This window comes from Anneissia japonica, unplaced genomic scaffold, assembly GCF_011630105.1.
Source record: "Anneissia japonica isolate Jap-2015-1 unplaced genomic scaffold, ASM1163010v1 scaffold288133_len202418_cov178, whole genome shotgun sequence".
In the NCBI taxonomy this organism is placed as follows: domain Eukaryota; kingdom Metazoa; phylum Echinodermata; class Crinoidea; order Comatulida; family Comatulidae; genus Anneissia; species Anneissia japonica.
In genome coordinates, this window is record NW_022693113.1 from 91,281 (window position 1) to 115,466 (window position 24,186).

Sequence of the window (24,186 nt, forward strand, 5' to 3'; positions counted from 1 at the left end):
TTATATATACAGTGTAGGACTAGTGTTGTCCGAAAGGACTAGTGTTGTCCGAAAGCTCTTGGCAGTCGGAGGGTTCGCTAAACAAGGTACAGTATAAAAAAAGTCTCGCCTAACCATGTGTAAAATTTTGTGTGTACACTGAGGACATACGATAAGCAGAAAAGTAACTTGTGTCCCCCTGTACTCATTAGTATTCGTAACTTTACCACACTTGTACTAGGAATATGATGAACACACTATAACCTTCTTGTAAGTTTATACTGATGTTTGAAAGGACAGCTTAGGTGTTTCCTGGTTACAGACTTAATCAATAAATCAATCATTAAATTTAAATGAAAATAGGAACCTTTAGAAATTCTATGGGGTCGCTCCAGACCAAAAATATGTATCTTTAACTTCAAAGAAATCAATAAAATACAAGGGCAACAAAAGTAGGTGGTCATAAGTAGCCACTCCAAAAGATCTGAAACTGAGGCCAATCATGCATAACCAGTGGCTTATTAAAATGATGCATTTTCCCTCTTCCTCTTTTGTGATTGGCTGAATTATAGTTTGTGAGCTGTGAGCTCTATTTCATTCAGATATACTTTTGAGACAACTGATAATCAATAGCCAATGTGTTGGATTATGTATTCTTAATGATTTACATACTGTACTAATTTCAATTTCATTATACATTTATAGAGCATAAACAAGTTAAATACAGATCTGTTTAAAAGAAATAAACACTCACTCTGTACTCCATAAACATTATCTTTAGCTAAAATATTAAATCTTAGTCTACTAAGTTGACATATTTTGCACAATCTATGATACACAAATAAATTCATTAGACCTACAAATAAATAAAAATATATTTACAATAAATTAACATATAACAACCAAAATGAGAAAAATAAGGAGAAACGAGTTTAGTGCCAGGCATGGATAAATTTCACATCATGGCACTAGGATCTAGCATCAATGTTTTTCTGCATTTAACTGTTTAGTATTAATCATTTTTAACCACAACAATTCAATCTAAACATCACAAGGAAAGAAGAGGGAAGGGAGGGGGGAGAATATTACAAATTCATTCAGAGATGGTATCATTTATGCTAATGAGATGACATCACTTATGCAAATGAGGTGACATCAAATAAACAAATTAGATGAAATCACTTATGCAAATGAGATGACATCATTAATTTATGTTAATGCTTACCCAAGCCAATGAATTCAATAGGGATCACATAGGTTCATGAGTATATGAACAATTTCATTTGTAAGATAGAATATAAGATCTAATGTGAGTGCTGCAATCTGTGTAACTAGAGTCACATAATCCAAAGCACTCCAATCAGAAGCTTCCATGTATATGTGTCCTGTTAACCTCCTGACATTAATTAGTAGTATTCATCACAGGTCAACAGCACACATTCATCAGCTAACAGCAAACTCAAGCCAGGGAACGGTATGTATCTATTCGATAAGGCAATGAATTTATCATGAAGCTATATACCTGTTGTGTAATCCATACAAAAATGTCTTGTATCTACCCCCATATAAACGTAGCGTTCATGTACATATTACTTATCACTTACAGTAAACAATATACTCATGTACACAGGTATGAGGTAATCCCTTATAAAAGCCTGTTCTATATTTTATCTGCAACAGAACAGCAAATTTATTTGATTTTAATTATGCCTTACTTTTATAGCCAACAACCCACTACAGTATTTTCCATTTTATCGCCATTCTAGTTTAATCAACTTAAAAACAAATAACAGGTTTACAGAGCATAGATGAGGATATGGAACAAGTACCAGTATAGCTATTAAGTATTATGTACTTTCAGAAAAATCATACTCTAGAATACAGATTTATGCAATGAAACATGTTATTAGCAGATCAGATGAAAATGTATGCAATCACTGAAGATTGCTTTGTCCCTTGTGTGAAAAGCTACTACAGTACATGTATCACCAGTCAATTTTGCCTGTAAATCACACAGCACTCAATTTACATGTACGGCATGTTCCAGCGCGTGGCCAGCTCACAATAAAAAGCATTCATGAAGGAAGTCTTTGGAACAATGCAAGGTTGACACTTCGATGGCATTCTAGAAGAGCATTGTTGCACATTTTCCCCATTTGTTAAAATCTGTCCTGTTTTACACATACACTCCCATCAGGAACACAATCAACGGGTAATCATAGACGTGGCTATATACACATGTTTCCTCCTGTCCATGGGAAGGGGCGAACCCACTCGCATGCTCTTCTATCCACTGCCAGGCAGTTCACCACTATTTGGCATTAGCTTTGTTATTCATCTCTAACTTGCTCAGTTTTTTCCAAAGTTCATCTCTATCCTTTTCCCTCTTCTTTTCCCTGAAAGACAAAAAAGGAAGGTACACATTTTACATATATTTTACTCATCCAAATGAAAACAACTTGCCACTCACAGGAAAGAAATAAACTCTATGTAATATAATGAGTCATGGTATAAGTGTGAATTATGAAAATATCCAATAACTTGTAGCACTATTGCGCTGAACTACGTACGGCTATGATCCTAGTCTACTGTAAAAGCTGTAGTGCAAGGCTCTTAGTAGCTTTGAAGCCAGAACACAGAAGCCAGACTTGTACCATGCTGAACCTTAAATTTTTATTGCTTATCAGGCATATTTGGTTCTACGAAACAAACTCTATACAAGAAGGTTAACTGCCAAAAATTTGTATTTTATTAGCAGTTTCCAATTACTATTTCAAACACCCCTTCATGTCTTAAGAGTTTGTACAAAATATCACAATTGTTATTCCTTTGGAGCCTGGATTTCATCGATGTTATTGTTGTATACCCAGGGGTATAGTCGGTAGGTTTGCATGGAAATGTGCTGATTACTAGCTCTCCCCAAGGATTTAGTATGTGAGAGTGATCCAAAGACTACACTAAATACTGCGAAGCGCATATTGGCCTTTTCAAAATGCACTGTATAATACTGGTATACAGTGCACACTCCAATTCAAGATCCTCTAATTCAAGACCACTTCTTCAAAGAACCAAATAACAAATATTCAATCTATTAACAATAAGCTAGCCCTCTATGTAGAGACAGAACCCTGAGACCATCCCAATTTTCAGGTCTAAAATGCGGTTTCAAATTGGAGGGCCAACTGTATTATTACTAAGGCTTTGAATTTCATCACACATCCAAAATTCTAAGCCAGTTATCTGTTAAACGACAAAACGACAAGATATGTATCCACAAAGTTCAACTTTTCATCCGCATTTACTTTGACCCCCATTGTAAATCTGTCATTACTATCTTCTGGTTTTGTAATCTTGGCAAAATAATAAAACGTTTCATCTGTTTTACAACCTACACAGACAACACGTTCAATGAGCTGTCAGCGACTTAATCATTTAGATGAACTTACTTTTGTCGGTCAGTCTTGTAATTTGCTGTTAGTTCATCAAATAGTTTGCTATGCATTTCCATAAATGTCTTCAACACATTGTAAACCAAGGCCACTATTGTCCTGTGATAATTAAAAGTCATTATAATAATCATTCATGTTATCAACCGTAACCAATAGTTACCAATACCATTATTATCAGGAGCATTTTTTTCCATTAGCAACTATCATAGCCATTATTATAATTTCATTTTATTTAGCTCTCAAAACCAAAAGTGAAATAAAACATTGCCACTTAGTACAAGCAATGGGAATTGACATCATTATTACTAGTTCCAGATTCATCAATCAAAAGTAACATCACTATAATTATCATCATTGTTATATCAACACTCCCTCAGCACCTACCATCATCATTAGTATTATAGTCATCTAAATTGACATTATTATCATCACAAATTGTACAGTATTATTAGCAGTGCTACCACAACCATTATCATTGTCATCAGCGTTCTTTTTACCATCATCATCATCATCGTCATCATCATCATCGTCGTCGTCGTCATCATCATCATCATTCTGACACGACATTCTATTAACTATCACAAAAAACACCATCATTATCTTCAATGACATCATCAGCGTTTCTTGAAACTTTAAAAACAAAAAAACCGTTGTCTTGTGATTCTTTAATTTATTTGGCGACCCAATGTTCTTAGTCTGAGAACCGCAAACTGAAGTATTTCTTCCCTACATGTAAGATCAAACAAAATTCGAGCAAGATAAAGGTGTCTCTTGATGACTTACTGATTCCAGTGCTCTTTTGATATCCTATAGAGACTTGGAAACATGATGGGCATTACAACATTCGAATTCTCCTCAATCAAACTCAGTACATATTCATTGTTCCAAAAGTATAATGCTCGCTCGGCAACCTGAAAGTAACAATAATACCCAGAGAAAGATTATGGATCACTTTGTCGAGATCAGGAATAACCACATGTTTTAAGCATATTAAAGCGACAATTTCAATGCTAACAATTTTCAAAAACTACCATCGATGGTAAATTCAAAAAGCGCATCTTTGGTACCTAATTATATTATTTAAATTTTAGAATTTCATAAATAATATAATAATTTTGAACTAAACAAACAAAACCAAGTTTAATAGACCGATTCTGCAAGGTTGGTTACATAACGTATAGTGGGTATAAATTGTAAATAGGCAGAGTGCGAGTTACGCTCGCTAATAGGAAAACGCATGGCTCCTTTGGAGTGTTTTCGGTGTAAAGCACATATTTGATGTTAAATTTCGGTAAGAATGCCAGTAAACTATACCAAATTTAATGGAATTTGAACTTTAAAATTTTGCCATAATGGTTTGCTAATGCTTCGAAAGATACTGGCCCGCAAACGTTGAGATTTTTCGAAAAATGCTCGCCCTAGGCCCCTGCATATCTATGGCCTGTTTAGGTATGCACGATAGTCTTCGATTCGCCAACTGCAATTTTGACGTACTATTTCTGGGCTAGCTAATTTTAAAGAAAAATCACAAATTCTAAAGCATACAAAGCACAGAGAATGCTAGAATAATACATTAATAGTGGGCAGTTGATTTTGTAACCGCAACATAACCTTTTCCTATTTCACACTGATCGAACTGTAAGTTCTCCATAGTTATACCTACTATATGTCACTTGACCAGCTGTAAACAAACTTTGCAAACTCAGTCTATTATCTTTAACATTTATATAATATACTATGTAAAAGCACTACCAATTCAAACAGCAACCTTTTTCACTGTTGGAAATAGAATTATAATTAACTTATATTACTGATCTTGTATAATATCAGGGGTTTATTTAAGAGCCGGCGCATTCGATCGGATACTACGATGTTTTTGCCGGCTACTTCAATCAATGCTGTACAAAAATTAATACAAAAACCACCAATATAAATAGCGCAACAGGCCTGTAAAGAACCTTATTTACCTACACGAAGTTAATTTGCAATAGTATGCACTCATTTCAATGTTCCTTTCTGTTGAAAGTTCGTTAAAATGTCTACCAATTTTCAGACTCCATGTTTGGCTTTCATGAACTCGCGGCGTAAACAAAGTTAAAGTTCAAAGTTCGGCAGTCGCGCCTGGGTGAGTCCATCAAAGAAGCCACGCCTCCAAATCACATGTTAGCCAATAAGATAATAGAAATTTCTCCTCCACCACGTGCTCAGGTGATGAGGATATACATCACCCAAACTCTTTTTCCGTACATTGGGCTTCCGGGTTTTCTTACCGCAGAGAAGAAAAAAACAGATCGTCATTTAAAATTAATTTGTGTATCACTATGAACCTTTTATTTTCAATTCATTTTTATTTTACTAGCCCTCTTTGTGATGACATAGATATTTCGGAAATGATAAATAATTAATAAAAAAAAAAACCAACACGGCTCAAATTCGTTTACACTCGGTGGCGGAGGTAGCAAGCCGAACGAACTATATTGAATGCTGTTTACACTCACAATTTCAGAGTCATAGATAGTACAATGATTAAAACGGCAGAGCAAGCCATGGAAAATCGTCTCAATTCACATCGCATGAGACATTTTTTTTTCTAATGTGGTATCCATTCCTTTTCGATATCTGCGTAAATTTTAGAACTATTTTTTGCTCTCCTTAGATGTTTTCTTCAACGCAGATCTAGGGCATAGGCCTAAATGGTGAATCACCTCAAATTTCAACATGTTTGTGAAAAGTAAACAACTTCATCATTATAAAAATTGTATTTTCAATTTATTTTGGTGGATTTTATTAAATGTGTATAAACATAAAAAAGAATGTATTTCTATTATTGAATCAATATTCTGACCTTAAATTCTGATGTTGAGCTCGAAAAATTCGTAAATTCTAGGCCTATTCTAACCTACTCAGTAAGACTATCAAGGAGGTTCTGATCATCACTGCATGTGATTGCACATGTGCAATGCAACCACTGTGCGGTGTACACTAAGAAGTTCAAATGGGAAACTAATTTTCCGTACCATATGACATACCACGATGTTCAATCACCATCAATCAATGTGTTTGAATCGATATTAGGCCTACAGGAAAATAATTTGTTAATAAAACATTGATAAATATTGTTCATTTTGTAGGATGCTTGAATACCATACAAAATTAAGGAATATCATGTGAGTGAGTACTGTATGTGTGTAAACATGTCCCTTTCTTATCTGTGCCTGGGATAGCTAGCTAAGTCTTGGTATTAGCAACTGAGGTGGCTGCAGGCTTATGGCGCCTAAGCCTGCCTAGGCCTAGATTCTGTAGCCTACACAGTGGCTGTAGGCCTATCTAACCTAGGCCTAAACTCACGATACGATATTTTCAGCTATTGTATGATATTCCTCTCATGAATTAAATTTAGGCTTTTTGAGATTCGCGAAAGTTTAATGTCGCGAAAACGGCCGAAATTATCAATTCGCGAAAGTTTCTGGTTTACAGTATCTATTTAGGCTAGGCCTATGTATGAAGAATATGTAAAAATATCAAGATTTTACAGCTCAGTAGTTGATTCTGAAAACTGTTTAAAAAAAAATGGTGTAGAGAAATTCCATCAAATGGGCTTTTAAAAAACTCTAAAACCTTGGAGCGTAATGACGCTTCCCCCCTTGACCCCCGACCAGGGCTCTGCCCCTGGACGCCGATGGGGGCCTAGGCGGCCCCCCCTATACCCCCGGCCTATTTTAATTTACTCTCCTGTTACTTTCAAATTTCTCCTGCTACTCAAATTCATAAATAAACCCCTGAATATACAAACTCATAGTGGAAAAAAAAAAAAAAATTATTATTATATTAAAACAACTCTCTCTTACAATTTTTTTATTTCAATGTGAATATTCTCATTTGGTTTGTGACATATTGAACAAGGACGGCTACATATTGAACAAAAATAACATCATACAGTACTAACATTTTTATGTCTACACTACATTCTAAATCACAACAGAATTCAAGCAATACTAAATTGCATTTTGTATTTCTTTTATTAATCAATATTACCAATTAACAGGATGAACAAAATCAATAGTAATACATTTTATTACTAAATCAATAGAAATGCAGCATATAGATGGAAACATATAGCTTTGTGCATGATTTATTTAATTGTAATATATAATTTCTTTAGATAAGAATTGTGTTCATAAATGCAATTAGTATTGCAGCACGTACAGTATTTCCTAAATCTGTCTTACGGTATTATCAATAAAAACTAAATTGATTTATAGTTCTATTTTAATCGGTACATTAAAAATCAAGAAAATACAATTTGTACACTAACAGTCAGAAATAATCAAATAATACATGAAATGTTTAAATGAAGTAATTAATCAAATATTACCATAGTTAAATGATGATAAAACTGACCATAACCTACACATAAATTTTCAGTGTTGAGCTAATAAATGTGAAAAATAAAATTTAAATATAAATTACCTACTGGATGTAATAATTACACTATTAGATTTTCCTTTATTTCAAAACACCAAAAACATTGCATATCTTGTGGCCTTGTGGCTAAATTGTATCTGTGTAAGTGTTGTCATTCAGCAGTCATGGACTTAAATTGACATTTGTAGACTGAGCATAGCAAAGGGTATAAAAACAGGACATACTATAATCTTCTAAAATATTTTGCCGTTATAATAACATTATTCTTGTTAAGTGCTATATTTTTGTCATTGGAGACGTACACCAAAATATATCGATGAACGAATTCTACTGTAGACTTTACAATGTAATAACTTTGTCTCTCCACAACTAAAAAATCTTAAAATTGCAGGCCTTACATTGTTATTTATGTTTTGTATTGCATTTAATTTGCAGCAGAAAATATTACACAAAAACCACCCCTAAAAACCACTGTTTCATCTTAATCTAGCTATTATGTTAAGCCTAGATTCCAGACAGTAATTGCTATCATAATTTTGCAAGCTAATCAAACCTTCTCAAAGTTAAACTAATCAATACCTAGTAATGATTCCAGAGATAATCGACATGAAAAATAATTTACTTCATAATGTTCGTGCTTACTTCCTTCTCCCCCTTCCCTCCTCCCCTGAAAAATTGCACACTTTTGTTGCAGTGTCTCATACAATTATGTTATTCTTAATATCATATACTTAAATATAAACTTATAAGAAAATCTTTGGGACTGAGCTTCCCTTTAAATTGGCTAGTAATCCCTAAAAAGATTTTCAAGTTGAAAGGACCGTAAATCAGCGAAACTGATTTGCTTCAGTCTGTGCCTAATTGCAAGTTATACACCATTTGAAGTTATAAAGTTAATAACCTATATAATCCCTATGTTGGAGTTGACATGAAGATTTTGGAAGATTTCATGACCGATAATAAATTATTAATACTGATAAAAGCAATCAAAGGCTTATTAAAAAATATGTTACTATTAAAAAGCATTGGTAAACTATACTTGTTATTGCTATTAGTATTTAAAGTAAGCAATCAATCAATTAATCAATCATTTGTATGGCCTCATTCTAACAGTCGATTTGAGATTTTTTTTAATACAGTTAAACATCTCCTAATTACGAACCTCCCAATTATGAACTCTTGATTTTACGAACCCAATTTGCAGTGATGACATCATTACGAACGATCATTTTTAACTACAAAGACACTTAAAATTGCATTTAAGTCTTCAGAAATAATATAAAATGTTATATCAGCTAAGGGAGAAAACATTTAAACTAATAAAGTGACATAAAACTAAGTTTAAAGCAAGAAATCTTGATCGTTTTCAGCCAAGATACATTTGAGCTGTCCATGCTTGTTCAGGCATACAGTCTCACTTCTTGTCATTGGGGCGCTATTCGCATGGATTCGCGATTTTATAAAGAGAAAAATAACACTTGTTTGGCCATTATTTGGTCATGTTTTCATTCAGAAATCCTTTCAAATGAATACTTCACAGTGAGCTCAGTTAATTTTGGCCTACTCTCACCACACTGAGATACTATGAAACTTTGAACTCTCTCAATTACGAATTTTCTCAATTACGAACTCTGTTCGGACGGAAGGGTACATAATTGGGAGATGTTACTGTACTAAATTTGAGGACTGTTATTAGAAATGGGTAACTGATTCCAGAGAAGGGGGGGGGGGGGAGGAATAGGAAAAAAACACTCACCATATGTTTTACATTTATTTAGTGAAGGGAAAGAATACAGGGTGTAAGATAGGAGTATGATAGTTGTTTAAATGAGAGCAACTTAAATTAAAGCAGGTAAAAATAGTTTTTGACAGGGAGTATGTATGAGGTATCTTTGAAGCAAAAATAAAAAGTTTTTAATAAATCATGTAGAGTTGCAATTTTGTGGGGTGTAACCACCTTTTAGATAAGGGAATCATGTTAGATATTCTTTATTTTCTTGGCATTTTACTAATTTATAAAGTACGATGAATGAGATGAAACCTAATAAACAAATTAGAAGGCCAAAAAAATTAACTTATCTCTTATCATTTGCCTTCATTTCAAGTATGATTATGTTAGAAAAGGACTTGCAACAGAAATGTTGTTTTTCTTTTTAAATAATACATAAGTTTCTCTGACTGATTTTTCTATGTGTTTAAAAACCAAAAAAATATGAATATTAGAGATTGTTAAAGCAATTAAAAAAAAAAAAATAACTTATCACTTATCATTTGGCTTCATTTCAAGTATGATTATGTTAGAAAAGGACTTGCAACAGAAATGTTGTTTTTCTTTTTAAATAATACATAAGTTCCTCTGACTGATTTTTCTATGTGTTTAAAAACCAAAAAAATATGAATATCAGAGATTGTTAAAGCAATTAAAAAAAAAATTAACTTATCACTTATCATTTGGCTTCATTTCAAGTATGATTATGTTAGAAAAGGACTTGCAACAGAAATGTTGTTTTTCTATTTAAATAATACATAAGTTTCTCTGATTTTTCTATGTGTTTAAAAGCCAAAAAAATATGAATATCAGAGATTGTTAAAGCATGACAATAAACGCGAGTGATCATGGTGCCAGTGCGGCTAGCATTTAGGTTATCTAGCCTGTGCAGGGCATACTACGCACTGAATGATAGGGCAGGCAGAGATTTTGGCTCTACCTCCCTAAAGGACATATTACTCATAACATGTCAAGGCTAAGACTTCGCTAGCAACAGTCCATATTATTTGACACTAGTCTGTCTTGCATCATCCTTCACTAAAACGAAGATTGCTAGCTTTTTCATCATTTCGTGTATGCTGCATATTCTCCAAATATTCATTCTGATGCTCTGAAAGCTTTATCAGATACTCCATATTATTTAAAGATAGGCTAACAATCCATAAACTCCTATTAATATTTAACATGTTAAATATTTTTTATTTTATTTTTAATTTACCTTTTATTGTTTATATTTTTAAAATTATTATAAGTAAATCAAGACTTGCAATGAAGGAATAATCAAAATATTAGTTATTAAATTTCATTCAATATATAGGCACATAGGCTAAGGATGACCCACAATAGCAAAGGTGGCAATCCCTTCACAAAACATGACAAGATGCTCTACATAAAATAGTCTTATTACAAGGCTTAGGAAGGCTTATTTTCAATAAGTTTATGGCCAATACTTCATCTGTATTTTCAGGTAATTTTCAAAACCATATTAAAGGTATTTAAGTATTTCTAAGGTAGAAACAAGATACTTCTTGATCTGATTTTATCTCCAAATTGCAGTACTAAATCTTTTTGCTAATCTACTTCTAAAAGACCCTAAACATTCTTATGCTTACTATTACATATCCCCACCATTTATCACAATCTGTCCAACATTTCTTGACTACAATTTGTCTCCCCTCTCTAACACATATTTCTAGGTAATGTGATTCAGAGAATACACTTGACTATAGTATACAGGTTATCATTTAGGAAATAAATCAATTATCTTTAATTAGCTGATAAAATTTTTTTATATACCTGAAAGTGTGGACTGGATACACATCTGGCAAGCTGCTTGAAAAGGGGTTCTTGAATCTTGACAAATTGCGTTGGCTCAATAACGTCCAAAATCTCTTCAATTTCCCCGAGGTACATGACCTACATAAAAGGTATCAACACATGTTAATGCTTCCATACAGATGTCATCCGAATGTCATATGGATGAACACAGGTGCATGCCCTCAACAACAACAAAAATCATTTCATTCCATCAGTTGTTCTGTGCCAGCGAGGCATTAAAATAGTTTATGCGGGAACAGAATACACATCCTCTGGTAACAAGAGGGTACATTGTATACTAAGCACATAATATTAATTCAAACTTTGTGTGAAATAGAATACAACAAATGTATAAGTCAAGCAAGTTATTTTTTTTTTTAGACTTTAGTACGTAATAAACATATATCCATATCACCAATTTATGTATGTACCATATTGAAAAATAATTTTACATAACTTATTCTAATTGAAAAGGTCTCTCTACAGTTACTATGCAACTGAGAATTAATGGTTTGTGGTTCAAAGTCTATATTTTAAGAAGTTTGATACAATCAGATATGAACTGGTAATGATATTCATAACACGGCAATTGGATGGTAACATATCTATCATTAAGGGTAATTTAATTAGCAAGAAATTATGCAAATTAATAATGTTTTTAAGCCTAGTTTTAACCAGAATTCATACTAGGCAAATATCAGTCATAAAAAATTTATCTTAAAAAGCAAGATCAATTAGGGTCACAAAAAGTCAATAGACTTTAGAACACAACTCTCATGTGGTATTGCATCCTATTTATATAGTAAGCTTCTCGACCAGAGAAACTTTTCAAAATAAATTGTTTTAATCACTGACAAGTTGAAGTACATAATAAAACCATTTCAGTCAATGCCTGATAGTTATACTATAAAAAATATATGGCTCTGTTCACAATAGAAAGAGGCATCCTCAAGCTGTCCTTTGGTGATAGGTGAACGTGTTGTTAAATTCCAATAGGCAGCACCAAGGCGGCTCAATTTTGCTTCTACTCTGTAGGTAAATTTGGGCCAGCTAGAAGCCGTCATAATATTAGTACAAACACTACCCAACTCAAAAGTATTAAACATTATGACCCCTAAAATTTCATGACCAAGTCTGTGAGGACTAATCGCCTTGTTGGTGAGACGTAAACATGGGTATACATAAGCTTACATGTCAAATATAAACAGATTAAACAGAAGAATTTTATCTAATCTTTAGTTTTTTTTTTACTTTTTCTATTATTGAAGAACCTTTTATAGTATACTAACTTTAATGATATTGAAAAATTGACAAAAGAATAATTCATGTCATTTTTTTTGTTTCTTAGGCTACTACTAGTAATATCCAACATTCTTTTTATAGTCTACACAGAATGGTATTGCAATGCACTAGCTAATGACACTAAGTATGATATGGGTCCATTGCAGGGACCTATGGTGGACTGGAAACAACCTAATTTAGACCTCATATGAGTGCAAAAAATATACTTTTGTTATATAAATGAAATTATTTATTAATTCAAGCTAATAAATGTATTGCTATGAAAAATACTCACCTCTTTTTGGCTGCATGTTTTAGGCCAGAATTTAAGTAGACCTTTTATGACCTACGACAGTAAGAAGACACAACATTGAATAGACATTGCACCTATTAGATGGCCAGATATCATTTTTCAAATGATGGCTAAATAAAATAATAATAATAATAATAATGACACAAGTAAAAACATTTGTTTAATAATAGCCAAGTAAAAAATTAACATGTTCAGTATCGAACTAAACTCCTAAAAATAAATATGGAAATAGTTGTTAAAAAAAAAACTTGAAAATACCTGTTAGTAAATTATTTCATTCTTTGGCATACTATTATTAGGTTAATCATCTTTGTAACATTTAAGAACCCTTCGGTAATTATTTTCACAGAATTTGACGTCAAGTGATAAAATAATGCATGAATCAGGGCTTATTGTATAACCATGTAATTGGATTTCTTTAACATTAGGATAATGCATCACCTGGCCTAAAAACCTACCACAAATTATATATGCATGGAATTTGACAGTTACTGGCACTCATCTGAAAATTTGACTCATCAAGCATGACAAATTGGCTAAATGATCAGTAAAAATATAAGGATGGTATAATGTGTAAAGAGTCTTGAGTATGTGAGAAATTTAACAGTTATGCCTATATATTAACATTAAGTGTTGTACCTACATATTAACATAGTCATACCATAATGTAAAGTCACGTGGCATGTCATCATGGCTTTGTAACGTGTGTGTCAAAGGTCAATATATGTAGGTTTCGATTGAAAAGTAGACTTTTTAAATTAAGGATAAAAGTAGGTTAACTTTTCTTTTGTATTTTCCATTTATTAAATTTTAATAAAGGTAATATTAAAGATGAAAAATATATAATAAGGCATAAAACTGTTGTGATGCTATGTTGCGGATTCATTATTAATTGTTAATATGAGAGTCAATATGGTTATTTCATCAAAATTCAAATTTGTATTCAAACGAAAAATAACAATAATAATAATTTATTATTATGGTTTTTGAGTACATTAGTGCAATGGCCACTATAGACCCCCATATCTTTACATACAATCTACAAATGATGATTATAACACATACATCATCGCTATGACGATAGATGATTTTAATTAACCATCCTGAAGGTTATTAAACCTAATCCGAAAAAAACGATTTGAAAATGTCAGATGAAAAGAAAAAACAAAAACTGAAGACAAATGCAGCTGCAAATTCCATCGAATATTATTTACATACATACCCTCCTAGTCTGCCATTAGTTTTAATGGATTTACATTATTACCAAGAAAGTGTTTTATTAATGTTGATGTTCAGAAAGAATGTGTCTATGTAAACAACACTGCTTACCTGTTCTGTTAGCGTAGCATCCTTCTCCAAAAACTGTACAACACAATATGCTAACTGAAATGACATTTAAACATTCATACAATTAATATTATATATTAATTATCTTCTAATAAATAAAATTTTATTATACTTGCATATTTTTAATGACATGTAATTATTTTTAATGTATAGTCTAAAAAATTCTGCAAGTGCCTTACAGTGAGTGTAATTTTTGGATGGATGGATGAATACAATACAGTATAGTATTTTTGTTGGAATTATGGATTGATTATAAAGTAGGTGATGTTATAAATTTATTCAAACTGATGTTCCAATATTAGATGTAATGTATACAAATTTGATGACAGATATAAACAGCTAAATTTTAATAAACAAATGCAAATTTCATGAAAATATCCCTTTAAAATTGCAAGAAAATAATTTGTTTTATTATCTTTAAATAATCCTTATTGTCAAGATTATCAGGTTGTTTTTTTTTTATAGAGAAAATTGAGAGACAAAGAAAACATAAAGATAACATAAACTATTATTGTGAAAAAATACCCTTCAAAAATTACATGCGCCCCCAACCCCCAAAATCACTGTCAAGTCGTTAAAAATCACCTTATATTGCGAATAAGTGGCCCTCAACTGATCATCGAGCACACCCCAACCCCCCACCCCCATTTCACATTTGCGACACCATCAGCACCCCCATTTTAAGACTTCCAGATACGCCACAGGGCAATAATAATAACAATTCTATCCTTTGCATTGACCCTTAACTTGGCTGGTAATCAAAGGGTTTCCATAGTGAAGTGTAAATCAATGAAAACTAAATTGCTGTTTTGATATGTGTATCAATGGAAATGATAACTTATTAAATAAAAAAAATTCAATGTTTTAATAAGCCATCTTCTTGTTTCATTCTTGCATGTGAAAGTCAAAGGTCAATACATATAAACAACCTCTGCCTGTTATAAATTAGTGTTTATTTGGAACAAAATATATTATATAGACTGTCATTCTTGCCTTGCAAGTTAACAATCATATCTTTATACTTTGTCTTTCAATGATAAATGGCTTTTACCAGAATTTCCCAGACTTGCATAATAACATTTATCATAAACATTTTGAATGTCTATACTACTGGGAGAATGTAACATACATTCATATTCAGGGCTGAAAAAAGTGTGCAAAGCATCTCACATTTCCTCAGGGTTCAGTTAGTGAAGGAAATCTTTTCTATTTTCCCGTCCTCCAGACAACCACTGTCGGGCTAGAGACAAAATTTGGCACCAGAGGCATTTTATAAAAATACAGTAATGTACAGTAGCAAAACTATTTTTTCACCAGGCCTGTTCATACTTATCGATCATATATCTATTATGATACTTGCATTATCATACTAAAAGGAGTGAAAAAAGAAAAGTATTCAACTGAAAAAGGAAATGAGATGCATTAATTTAATTTATGTACAATGTGATTTCTAGCATTCTACATAGCAAATTATGATTGGTAACGGTAAAACGGCTGTCAATTTATGATCACCATGTTTTCCTTGCAGTACAGAATGTGCACTCACGGAAAGGAAAATAACAAGAAATGCCGCTGATAATATTTACGGTATCTTAAGATGAAATTTCTGTTGACGGTAATAGAGAATGGCAAGTACCTACCTGGGCGTGATATAAATTAAGGCATCGGACCTTGTGTAAAGGAATAAGCACCTTGATAAGAAACTGTTTGTGCTCTGCCTTTAGAGGTAGGGCAAACCCATTTATAATACTGTGGGTGAAACAATGTACAAATTATTACTCATCATAGATATATATAATAAACCAAAATATTAATCATACACATGAATATTCACAAACTTTATGAACAATATAAAAATATCAAAAAACATTCTTGAATATACAGTTATAAATGCTGATTCAAGAAAAGTACTGTTAAAGATTTTATTTTTAAGTATACACATAATTTTTACACAACCCCGCTCTCCCCCGCCCCGAAAAAAAATAAATCTTCCATCTAATAAAATTTTCCTCAAACATGCCCCCAAAAATAAATGGCCTACGACAGTTACTAAAATAAATAAATTTGTGGGCTTATTTCTCTATTGAATGATACCCTGTAAATCTTGTAACAATATTATAATTTCCTGAATGGCAATCTAATGTATTTAAAAAACAATGTATTTTAGAGACTTTGAACATTTATGTTAACAATATATTTGTAAACCTGAAGAAAAATTTCATAAGATATGGCTACAACATACATTGGTAAATTGAATGCATGGTGACCACTCTGGAAATAAGTCCCCTTGCAAGAACTTAAAGAAAAGGTTATCCTCAAAACGGTTGTTTTTTTTTTTTTTTTTTTTTAAATTATGTATGCTTGTTATATTTTTGTATTGTACTTAATGGAGACATTAAATAAATCAAAGTGAATAATAATTAATCCACATCTAAAACTTACAAAAGTTAATGTACCATGAAATGGTTAAAGGGATCAGGTTGACTATATTGATCTCAATTTCTCTACTTATTTCAAATATGTATAGCTGAACACCATACACATTTCTGGTCAGTATATAAAAACTGCAACTTGATATTAAGACATCTTTCATTAGCCTCTGCAGAATTGTTGAGCTGGTCCCTTATGGTCACATGTTCAATTTCATTATATTTCATATTCTACTATGAGCACTGGACAGTGCACTAGTCCAATACTAACCACTCATTCGATGCACAAAGATGATATCCGTTTTTTTCTCTCTGTATTCTGCAGTGATGTTTAATGATTTTTATGTTAAACTATAAACCGGTTTACTTACCTACCAAGAATTTCTAGTAATTCACCTACTCCGTTGAAATGCTCTGTTTCATAAACAAACCTGTAAAGAAATAAAAAAAATCGGCTATTCAATTCCCGGATCTGAATTTCAGTATTAAAGGAATTACAACAAAATGATAGTGATTACTGTATCAAAATCGTTCGAGTTTTGACAGAACAAGATAACATATCAAATCTTGTTAATTCAATTTCCTTTGCAAAATATACAGAACATAATAATAATATCCATATGGTAGGCTGCTTTAAAATTACAGACTCAACAATTAACAATAAGAAGCAAATTTGAATGCAGAAAATGTCAATACTGTGCACACCTCTACCAAGCAGTATCTAAAGCTCTCTCCAAACGATCAAATTGTTTTACAAAAAACCTAATGTGCCTATGTGGCAAAGACAAGTCAAACCAGTCACTCGCCACAAATCCTGTTTCAGAGATAATAGCCAAAACATGCCGAAATATTATAATAAAATCTATTTTATTACACTAAACTAACCTTTACATATCTATGTATTAAGCTATGCTGTTATTTTCCCCATTTTCAATGTTAAAACAACAATTCATAACTATTTGGTGATGGTTTCTGCCAAAGAAATGCCCAAAATCATAAAGGCCGATTTCTCAAATATTGTTCTTTAAACAGTTGTATGTTTGAACTTCATAACGAAATATCAGATTTAAATGATTCTTTTACCATTTCATAGCTCTCATTTTACTGTTAAATCCTGTATCAACAACTAAAGATTGATTTTTGCAACGAGTGACTGCTTTGGCTTGTCTTGCCACCTATATGGTCAAGATGTGATGTCATCATGACCATATTTAGGCATGTCACATGTATTTGTCTGATAAAATTTGATAGTCTGGATAGTGCATTACCTATAGTATGATTTATTTCATCAAATCAATGTACTGTAGCACAGATCTAAGTCTGCTAATTGTGAGGATATGTTTCTAATGAAACATTTAATTGACAAAAAATGTAATTACCTTATTCAAATAAACACCCCTTTCGGAACCTCACTTGAAATAAAAGCCTCCCTCAAATTTATCGCCGTGGGGCATTTAAATTTTTCTTGAATACATCCCCCCCCCCCCCACTCAAAAAGTACTGCCAAAAATAATGGAAGCAATATCATTCTCAACACATTCCATTAAATGTCCTACTCAAATAGAATTCCATTTTTTCAACATTGGGATATACTTATATACTTACATTTATGTAAGTATACGCATCAATTTTACACCAAAAAAATATAATTACCTCCCTCAAGTAAATGCCCACCTCAAAAACCCTTCTCAGCAATGAACGCCCCAGAGTGTTTATTTGGATAAACATGGTCAATTTGGATAAATATGGTCAATTTGGTTAAATATGGTCAATTTGATGTAATTGATATAATTATATTCATTTCAAACTTAAATATCACATTGATTCATAATCAAAGTTGAAAATGAAAATAATTATAACATTGGAAAAACATAAACACTCTACTTCCCATCACAGAGTACCAAAGATTGAACATAATTGACCTATCTGGAGTGTCAATCAAACTAAACAACTGACCAATAAGAACAGGGCCAGAAATATGTGGTGTCCCACAAACACATGTGTGTGCGTATGTTTTCCCACAGTCCTTTTGTTGGACCTTAGAAACAATATTCAAGGACTGGGCGTAGCTATTTTACCATCATGTTCTAACAGATTATCAGCTAACTATTCTCAATGAATGCGAGAAATGGCTTAATGTCTAAACCATTCACAAAATATAATTTTACATGCAGTCTGAATAAATATTCACATATATTTATACAATCTGTCTTCAGCTTGTGAGCGCATAGTAGCAATTTTCCTACATTTATTTTTTACTTACAGATACAATAATTAATAAGTAATGACGCTTGCATTATGACATAATTCAAATTTCATGTTTCTGTAAGTTCAAAACAAATTTAATCTGGAATCAAACTCAATGTATTTATTTAAATGAAATACTGTATGTAAGCACCTATTATTTAATGATACGTCTTTTATTTTAAATGTCAACGCATATACGCAAAAACCTACATATGACTGGAGAGGAACTGACATACATTCATATGTAATACAAATGTATATGCTTGCAATCACTCTTTTTACTGATTCTGTTCTTAACTTATTTGCTTAATTCTTTGTTAATGTGTTTGGTTTATATATGCAAGCTTTACTAATGGCAATCTATGATGTGGAGTGGAAAATTAGCATAAACAGTCAAAATAGCAACAAAATAAATTACCCATACCGTAAATTTTGGTGTATAAAAGCCAGTCATAATTTAGACTCGCAAAATGGTATTTAATGCACTACTGATAAACTATATTTTTCCAAAATGATAAGAACCAAATTTTATTGACTGCCAAGCTTTTTTCCCTAGTTTGATCAACATACTTCAAGGCACAAAGGGTGCCACCATAATGAAAAATATTTCGCATCAACTGTAATTATCAACACCTATTTGAAGCTTTTTAAAAATTATTTTAGTGAATTTTATTCAAAATAAAATGCACAATGTACATTGGTTTATTGTTCAGTACTATATTGAATTATTTTCACATAAGGCTCTATTTATTACTTCAATCAGTGCAAGTGACAGTAATCCAATGAATAAAGTACGTTAAGCCTAGCCTATTTGTGAAAAAGTGGCTTTGAAATTGCTATTGTATTTAACATTGTATTAAGCTGACCTACTTTTGAAAATTTGAGCCAATTTATTTTTTTTATTATACCAGGATTTAGGGTGACAATATGTTTGTATATTTATTGTGATTTTATCTTGTATCTTGCATTCCACTTCCCCACTGGCTTGTATGATTAGACAATTTCTAGATTTAATAAAAAAGCTTCTTCACTGGAGCTTTTTAATCGCCATTCAATAAAACTTTCTATGTCCTCCCTTAGCAAGCAATATAACACGTTACTACTATACATGGACGTAGACTGAGGGATGAGCAAGGCGCCGACATAGCCCCCTTCCAAATTGTGGCAAATTAGTTCCATTAGGTGGGTTAAAATACTAAAACTGACCATTAAGTTTTCATTGCAATTGGGATTAGTTCAGGATTCTCCACTATTACACTCCCACAGGCCATAAATGTGAATATGATTTTTAACAAAGTAGGACATATAAGTTACTCCTAGACCTAGTTTCTGTTTTATTTGTGTGTGTATGTAACCATGGAATATGCAGTCAAATTTCCTCCAATTTTGCAAACTTAAATTTTGTAGGTCTACATTATCTTAATAAACTTAAAAAAATGTTTTCTTGAAATGTTGGAGAATTTATTTCTCAACATCAAAAACATATTGTTTTTATAGGATCTCTTCTTTGTGGAGCACAACTTAAACAATGTGACTTCTGTTCACATTTTAAATTGATCCCTTCCACAATTTCTCAATCTGGTTACCGGCCTGGAGAAACAACTGTTAAGTGCCCAAAGAAAAAAGCAAAACATACAGCGAGGATTAACTAAACATCTAACCTAAAAATTAAGGCCCTCTAATCAAAACTGCTGCAATAGCCACTCCATCATAATTAGCGGGTACCTGGTAGATGTGCTTATTATCTGCGGCAATACTAAATACACAGCTAGGGAGCTGAGCACAGTGGTGTTGGATCTAGTGACTACAGTAGTAATACGTAGTTTTCGATTGCATGACGACGGTAAGACGTAGAACGTAATGATGTCACTAAAAGTCATCTGCGCATGCGAGAACCTTAAGTTCTTCTCGTTGCGTGGATTTTAGGAAGTAATTTGGCCAAATCTATGTATGCAGAGAACATCCTGTAGGACAGTCATACATGAGAGATTCCAGCATTGTGTCATTGCGTAAATCGAAAGGTCCCTAATATCTGGGAAGATCTCTCAACTTATTTATGGCATCTGTTTGTAGTTTTTCCAGAAATACCAGATTGGCTTCAATTTGTAATCCGTTCACTCTTAAACTTCCTAAATGCAGAACTTCCACTTTTCTTTTTTGAACTTCCTAAATGCAGAACTTCCACTTTTTTTAATTCATTTTTTGTCGTTCGGCTTCTCTTTGGAATTTGTTACTGTCTACTGATTGTTTAATTTCCTTTCATCTTGCAAATTTTAAATCTTGTGTCGACCGTTTTCTTTTTAACTATCCTAAACCCTTACCTAGAGTTGCCCTTGGCCTTGTTTGGGGTGACCAAAAAAAAAAAAAAAATCAAAACTGTGCACAGAGACATTGTCAAGATGCAATACTGTATGACACAGACATATTATCATTACTAGAATATTACTATTTTAAAATGATGTTCTGATGAAATCTATCTCTACCAAGCAAGATAATTATGAATGTGAAACAGAGATTATAATGCAGTTTTGTTGATAATAAAAGCTCTCTAATACTAATGCAAGTAAAAGCAATTAGCTTTAACTGAAAGAGAATCATCTGAGTAGGCAGTGGTTTAATCCCTGACAGAAACAATTCTTGAATATATCAATCTATTTCAGAGATACTACTGTAGCTTGAAACATTAAGAAAGCAAAAAGCAGCACTTTGAGATTTTAGAGATTTTATTATCAGAAGCTTTCATATACACAGTATACTTCTTCAGGTGAACGATAAGAAGAGTAACATTAAATCCTTTTATTGACTATCCTCTCATTTGGGAAGACTACATTTTAAAATTTTAAACAAAGTGATGCTTTTGCCTTACAGTTTTGTATTAGACTAGTACAGCTCATCATATTACTGCCGCATGGTTTTAAGTGAATGAAAATCTAAGATATTTGACTTTATAGAAATAAGTGTATGTCAAGAAACAAAATTTCTAATTAGTATAATATTTTTATAATATTTTTGATAGTTACCATTTCTAATATATTGCTTTGTTAGTCACCAACCTTATTCTGATCACACAAAAAGTATGTAAAATCTCTTCATTTTACTATACATAAAACACATTATAATTATAATTAAGCAAAATATTTGTCATTTGTACCATCAATACATAATTTCTTATATTTTTGTGTACTGTACAGTGCAAAATAGTACTGATGTGTACCATACTGCGCATACAAACACTTTAGCGCTGCGTTGGTTATCTCATGCATTACAATTTTTGGCTTGGGTACATGGTTATCAACAAGGGCAACGTCTTGCGTGTTGGTAGCTGACATCATGATGATACCTATATCACCTATGCCTCCTTACCAATTGTTTTCTTTATGCTGACATTACGATACTTCATCATTGTACAAAATGAACAATAACAGTTCATCATCTGAGGAGGAGCTGATATTTGTGACCCAAGCTCACAAACAGGCTGTAAACTTGTCCTATTTTGTTATAATGGCATAGAACATATCATTTACTTTAAAATGACAGTTAAATGAACTCAATCGGGTGTCTGGAAGCAAAGTTATGACCGTTTGAATAATTGTCATCTTATCAACTTTCTTAAATCAAGTTTTGAGAAAATTGCCTTTATTTTCGGCAGGTTTCTATTCATTTTTCATTAGCTCCCATTCGAAAATGGCTAAATCTTACCTCTTACAGTTGGAATTTTAAACTCAAACTTCAGGAATAGTAAGATTAATAGTTATACTTTATTTATTACACAAAAACTCAATTCACACAAAATTCACATTCTGGGTATTGAGGCTTGTTTCTCAATACAATGCAGTGCGAGTTTACAGCCCATTTGTGAGCTTGGGTCACATTTTCATATCACTAGCCTCTAGCTGTAAGGGAATATCGTCCATCACACGATAAAATTTTGTTCATTTTTGACAGAAACACACACGATATATCCTTGGCACAATGCCACAAATGACAAGCCATTCATAAACTGACCATATACAACGCCAACTGTCACTATGCATGTCAGCAAAAGAAGACATCTAATGTATGCGCCAATCTTAAAGAAGAAATGGTTTTGAGGTGTTAGTGTAGATTTTGAGTTGATTGAATGAAAGTAAATTTATTTGAAGGAAAACTATATTTTAAACCTGTTTTAGCTTACTAGCCATACTTCATTTCATTTCATTTATTTCATTTTATGTATTTGCAAACAATAACAACTGGTTAAACTGCACTATCAGTACAATTATAACACAGACAGTCTAACTAAAATTACTTTCTAAAAAGAGGTCTTCAATTACATTATAGAGTATAATGTTCTGAAGCACTGTCTACACACTGTCACAGAGTTACTATCATCACTATAATTATTATTATTATTATTACTATTTTTATTATCATTATTATTATTATTCCTATTATGTGATGATTATCATTATTGTTATTGTTATTATTATTATTATCATTATTATTATCATATGGAAAGACTATATATATTAGCCTATAAAAGAGATGAAGCTTATATGTTTTATCACTTAGTATCTACTTGGATCTTATGCTAATTTTAATTATGCAAATGCAAAATACTTATGCTAATTTTGGATGACTGTGAGGGGTGGACTGTGTAGACCACAGTTGAGGAAGATTGGCTGAGCGTAAAAAAGCTCAAGAGGCCAATCATTTGAATGGCCAAAAGATAGGCCTAAATGATTGATTACCGTATCATATTTATATTATACCTTTACTTTTCCATGTGATAGTCAGAAGTTTTGACAATTAAATATAAAATTTTGTGTGAATTAAAATAAGTTTCACTCAGTCATTTCATTGGTTGGAATTCTTTGTCATAGAACTTGTGACACACTACTTTTGACGGAAAATTGTTGTTATACCAATATAGTCATCATGTGCCTATACCATGCTCATGATGTGATGTCATCATGAACAAATTAAGGTATGTGACATGTTTTTGTTTGCCCATATATAGTTATGTTGCGCCTATATATGGTCATGATATGATATCATTATGACCATATTTAGGCATGTCACATGTTTTTGTCAAATAAAATTTGATAGTCTGGACAGGGCTTAAACCTGCCTTTCATTTATGTTTTGTTC

The 24,186-nt window shown here is 32.1% G+C and overlaps 1 protein-coding gene across 3 annotated transcripts in view; it reads right to left on the reverse strand.

The window, feature by feature from the left end:
- Positions 1 to 618: 618 nt before the first annotated feature.
- The window catches only part of LOC117100643 (serine/threonine-protein phosphatase 2A 56 kDa regulatory subunit epsilon isoform-like), a 76,884-nt gene continuing 53,316 nt past the window's right edge, over positions 619 to 24,186 (reverse strand). For all 3 annotated transcript variants that reach the window (XM_033240442.1, XM_033240443.1, XM_033240441.1), the window contains exons 7-14: positions 17,181 to 17,240; positions 16,021 to 16,129; positions 14,363 to 14,416; positions 13,016 to 13,066; positions 11,419 to 11,538; positions 4,212 to 4,339; positions 3,426 to 3,527; positions 619 to 2,375 (exon numbers count right to left, since the gene is read on the reverse strand). In XM_033240442.1, coding sequence (XP_033096333.1) covers positions 2,291 to 2,375; positions 3,426 to 3,527; positions 4,212 to 4,339; positions 11,419 to 11,538; positions 13,016 to 13,066; positions 14,363 to 14,416; positions 16,021 to 16,129; positions 17,181 to 17,240 — 709 coding nt within the window. In that variant the 3' untranslated portion in view covers positions 619 to 2,290. The remainder of the gene's footprint in view (positions 2,376 to 3,425; positions 3,528 to 4,211; positions 4,340 to 11,418; positions 11,539 to 13,015; positions 13,067 to 14,362; positions 14,417 to 16,020; positions 16,130 to 17,180; positions 17,241 to 24,186) is intronic.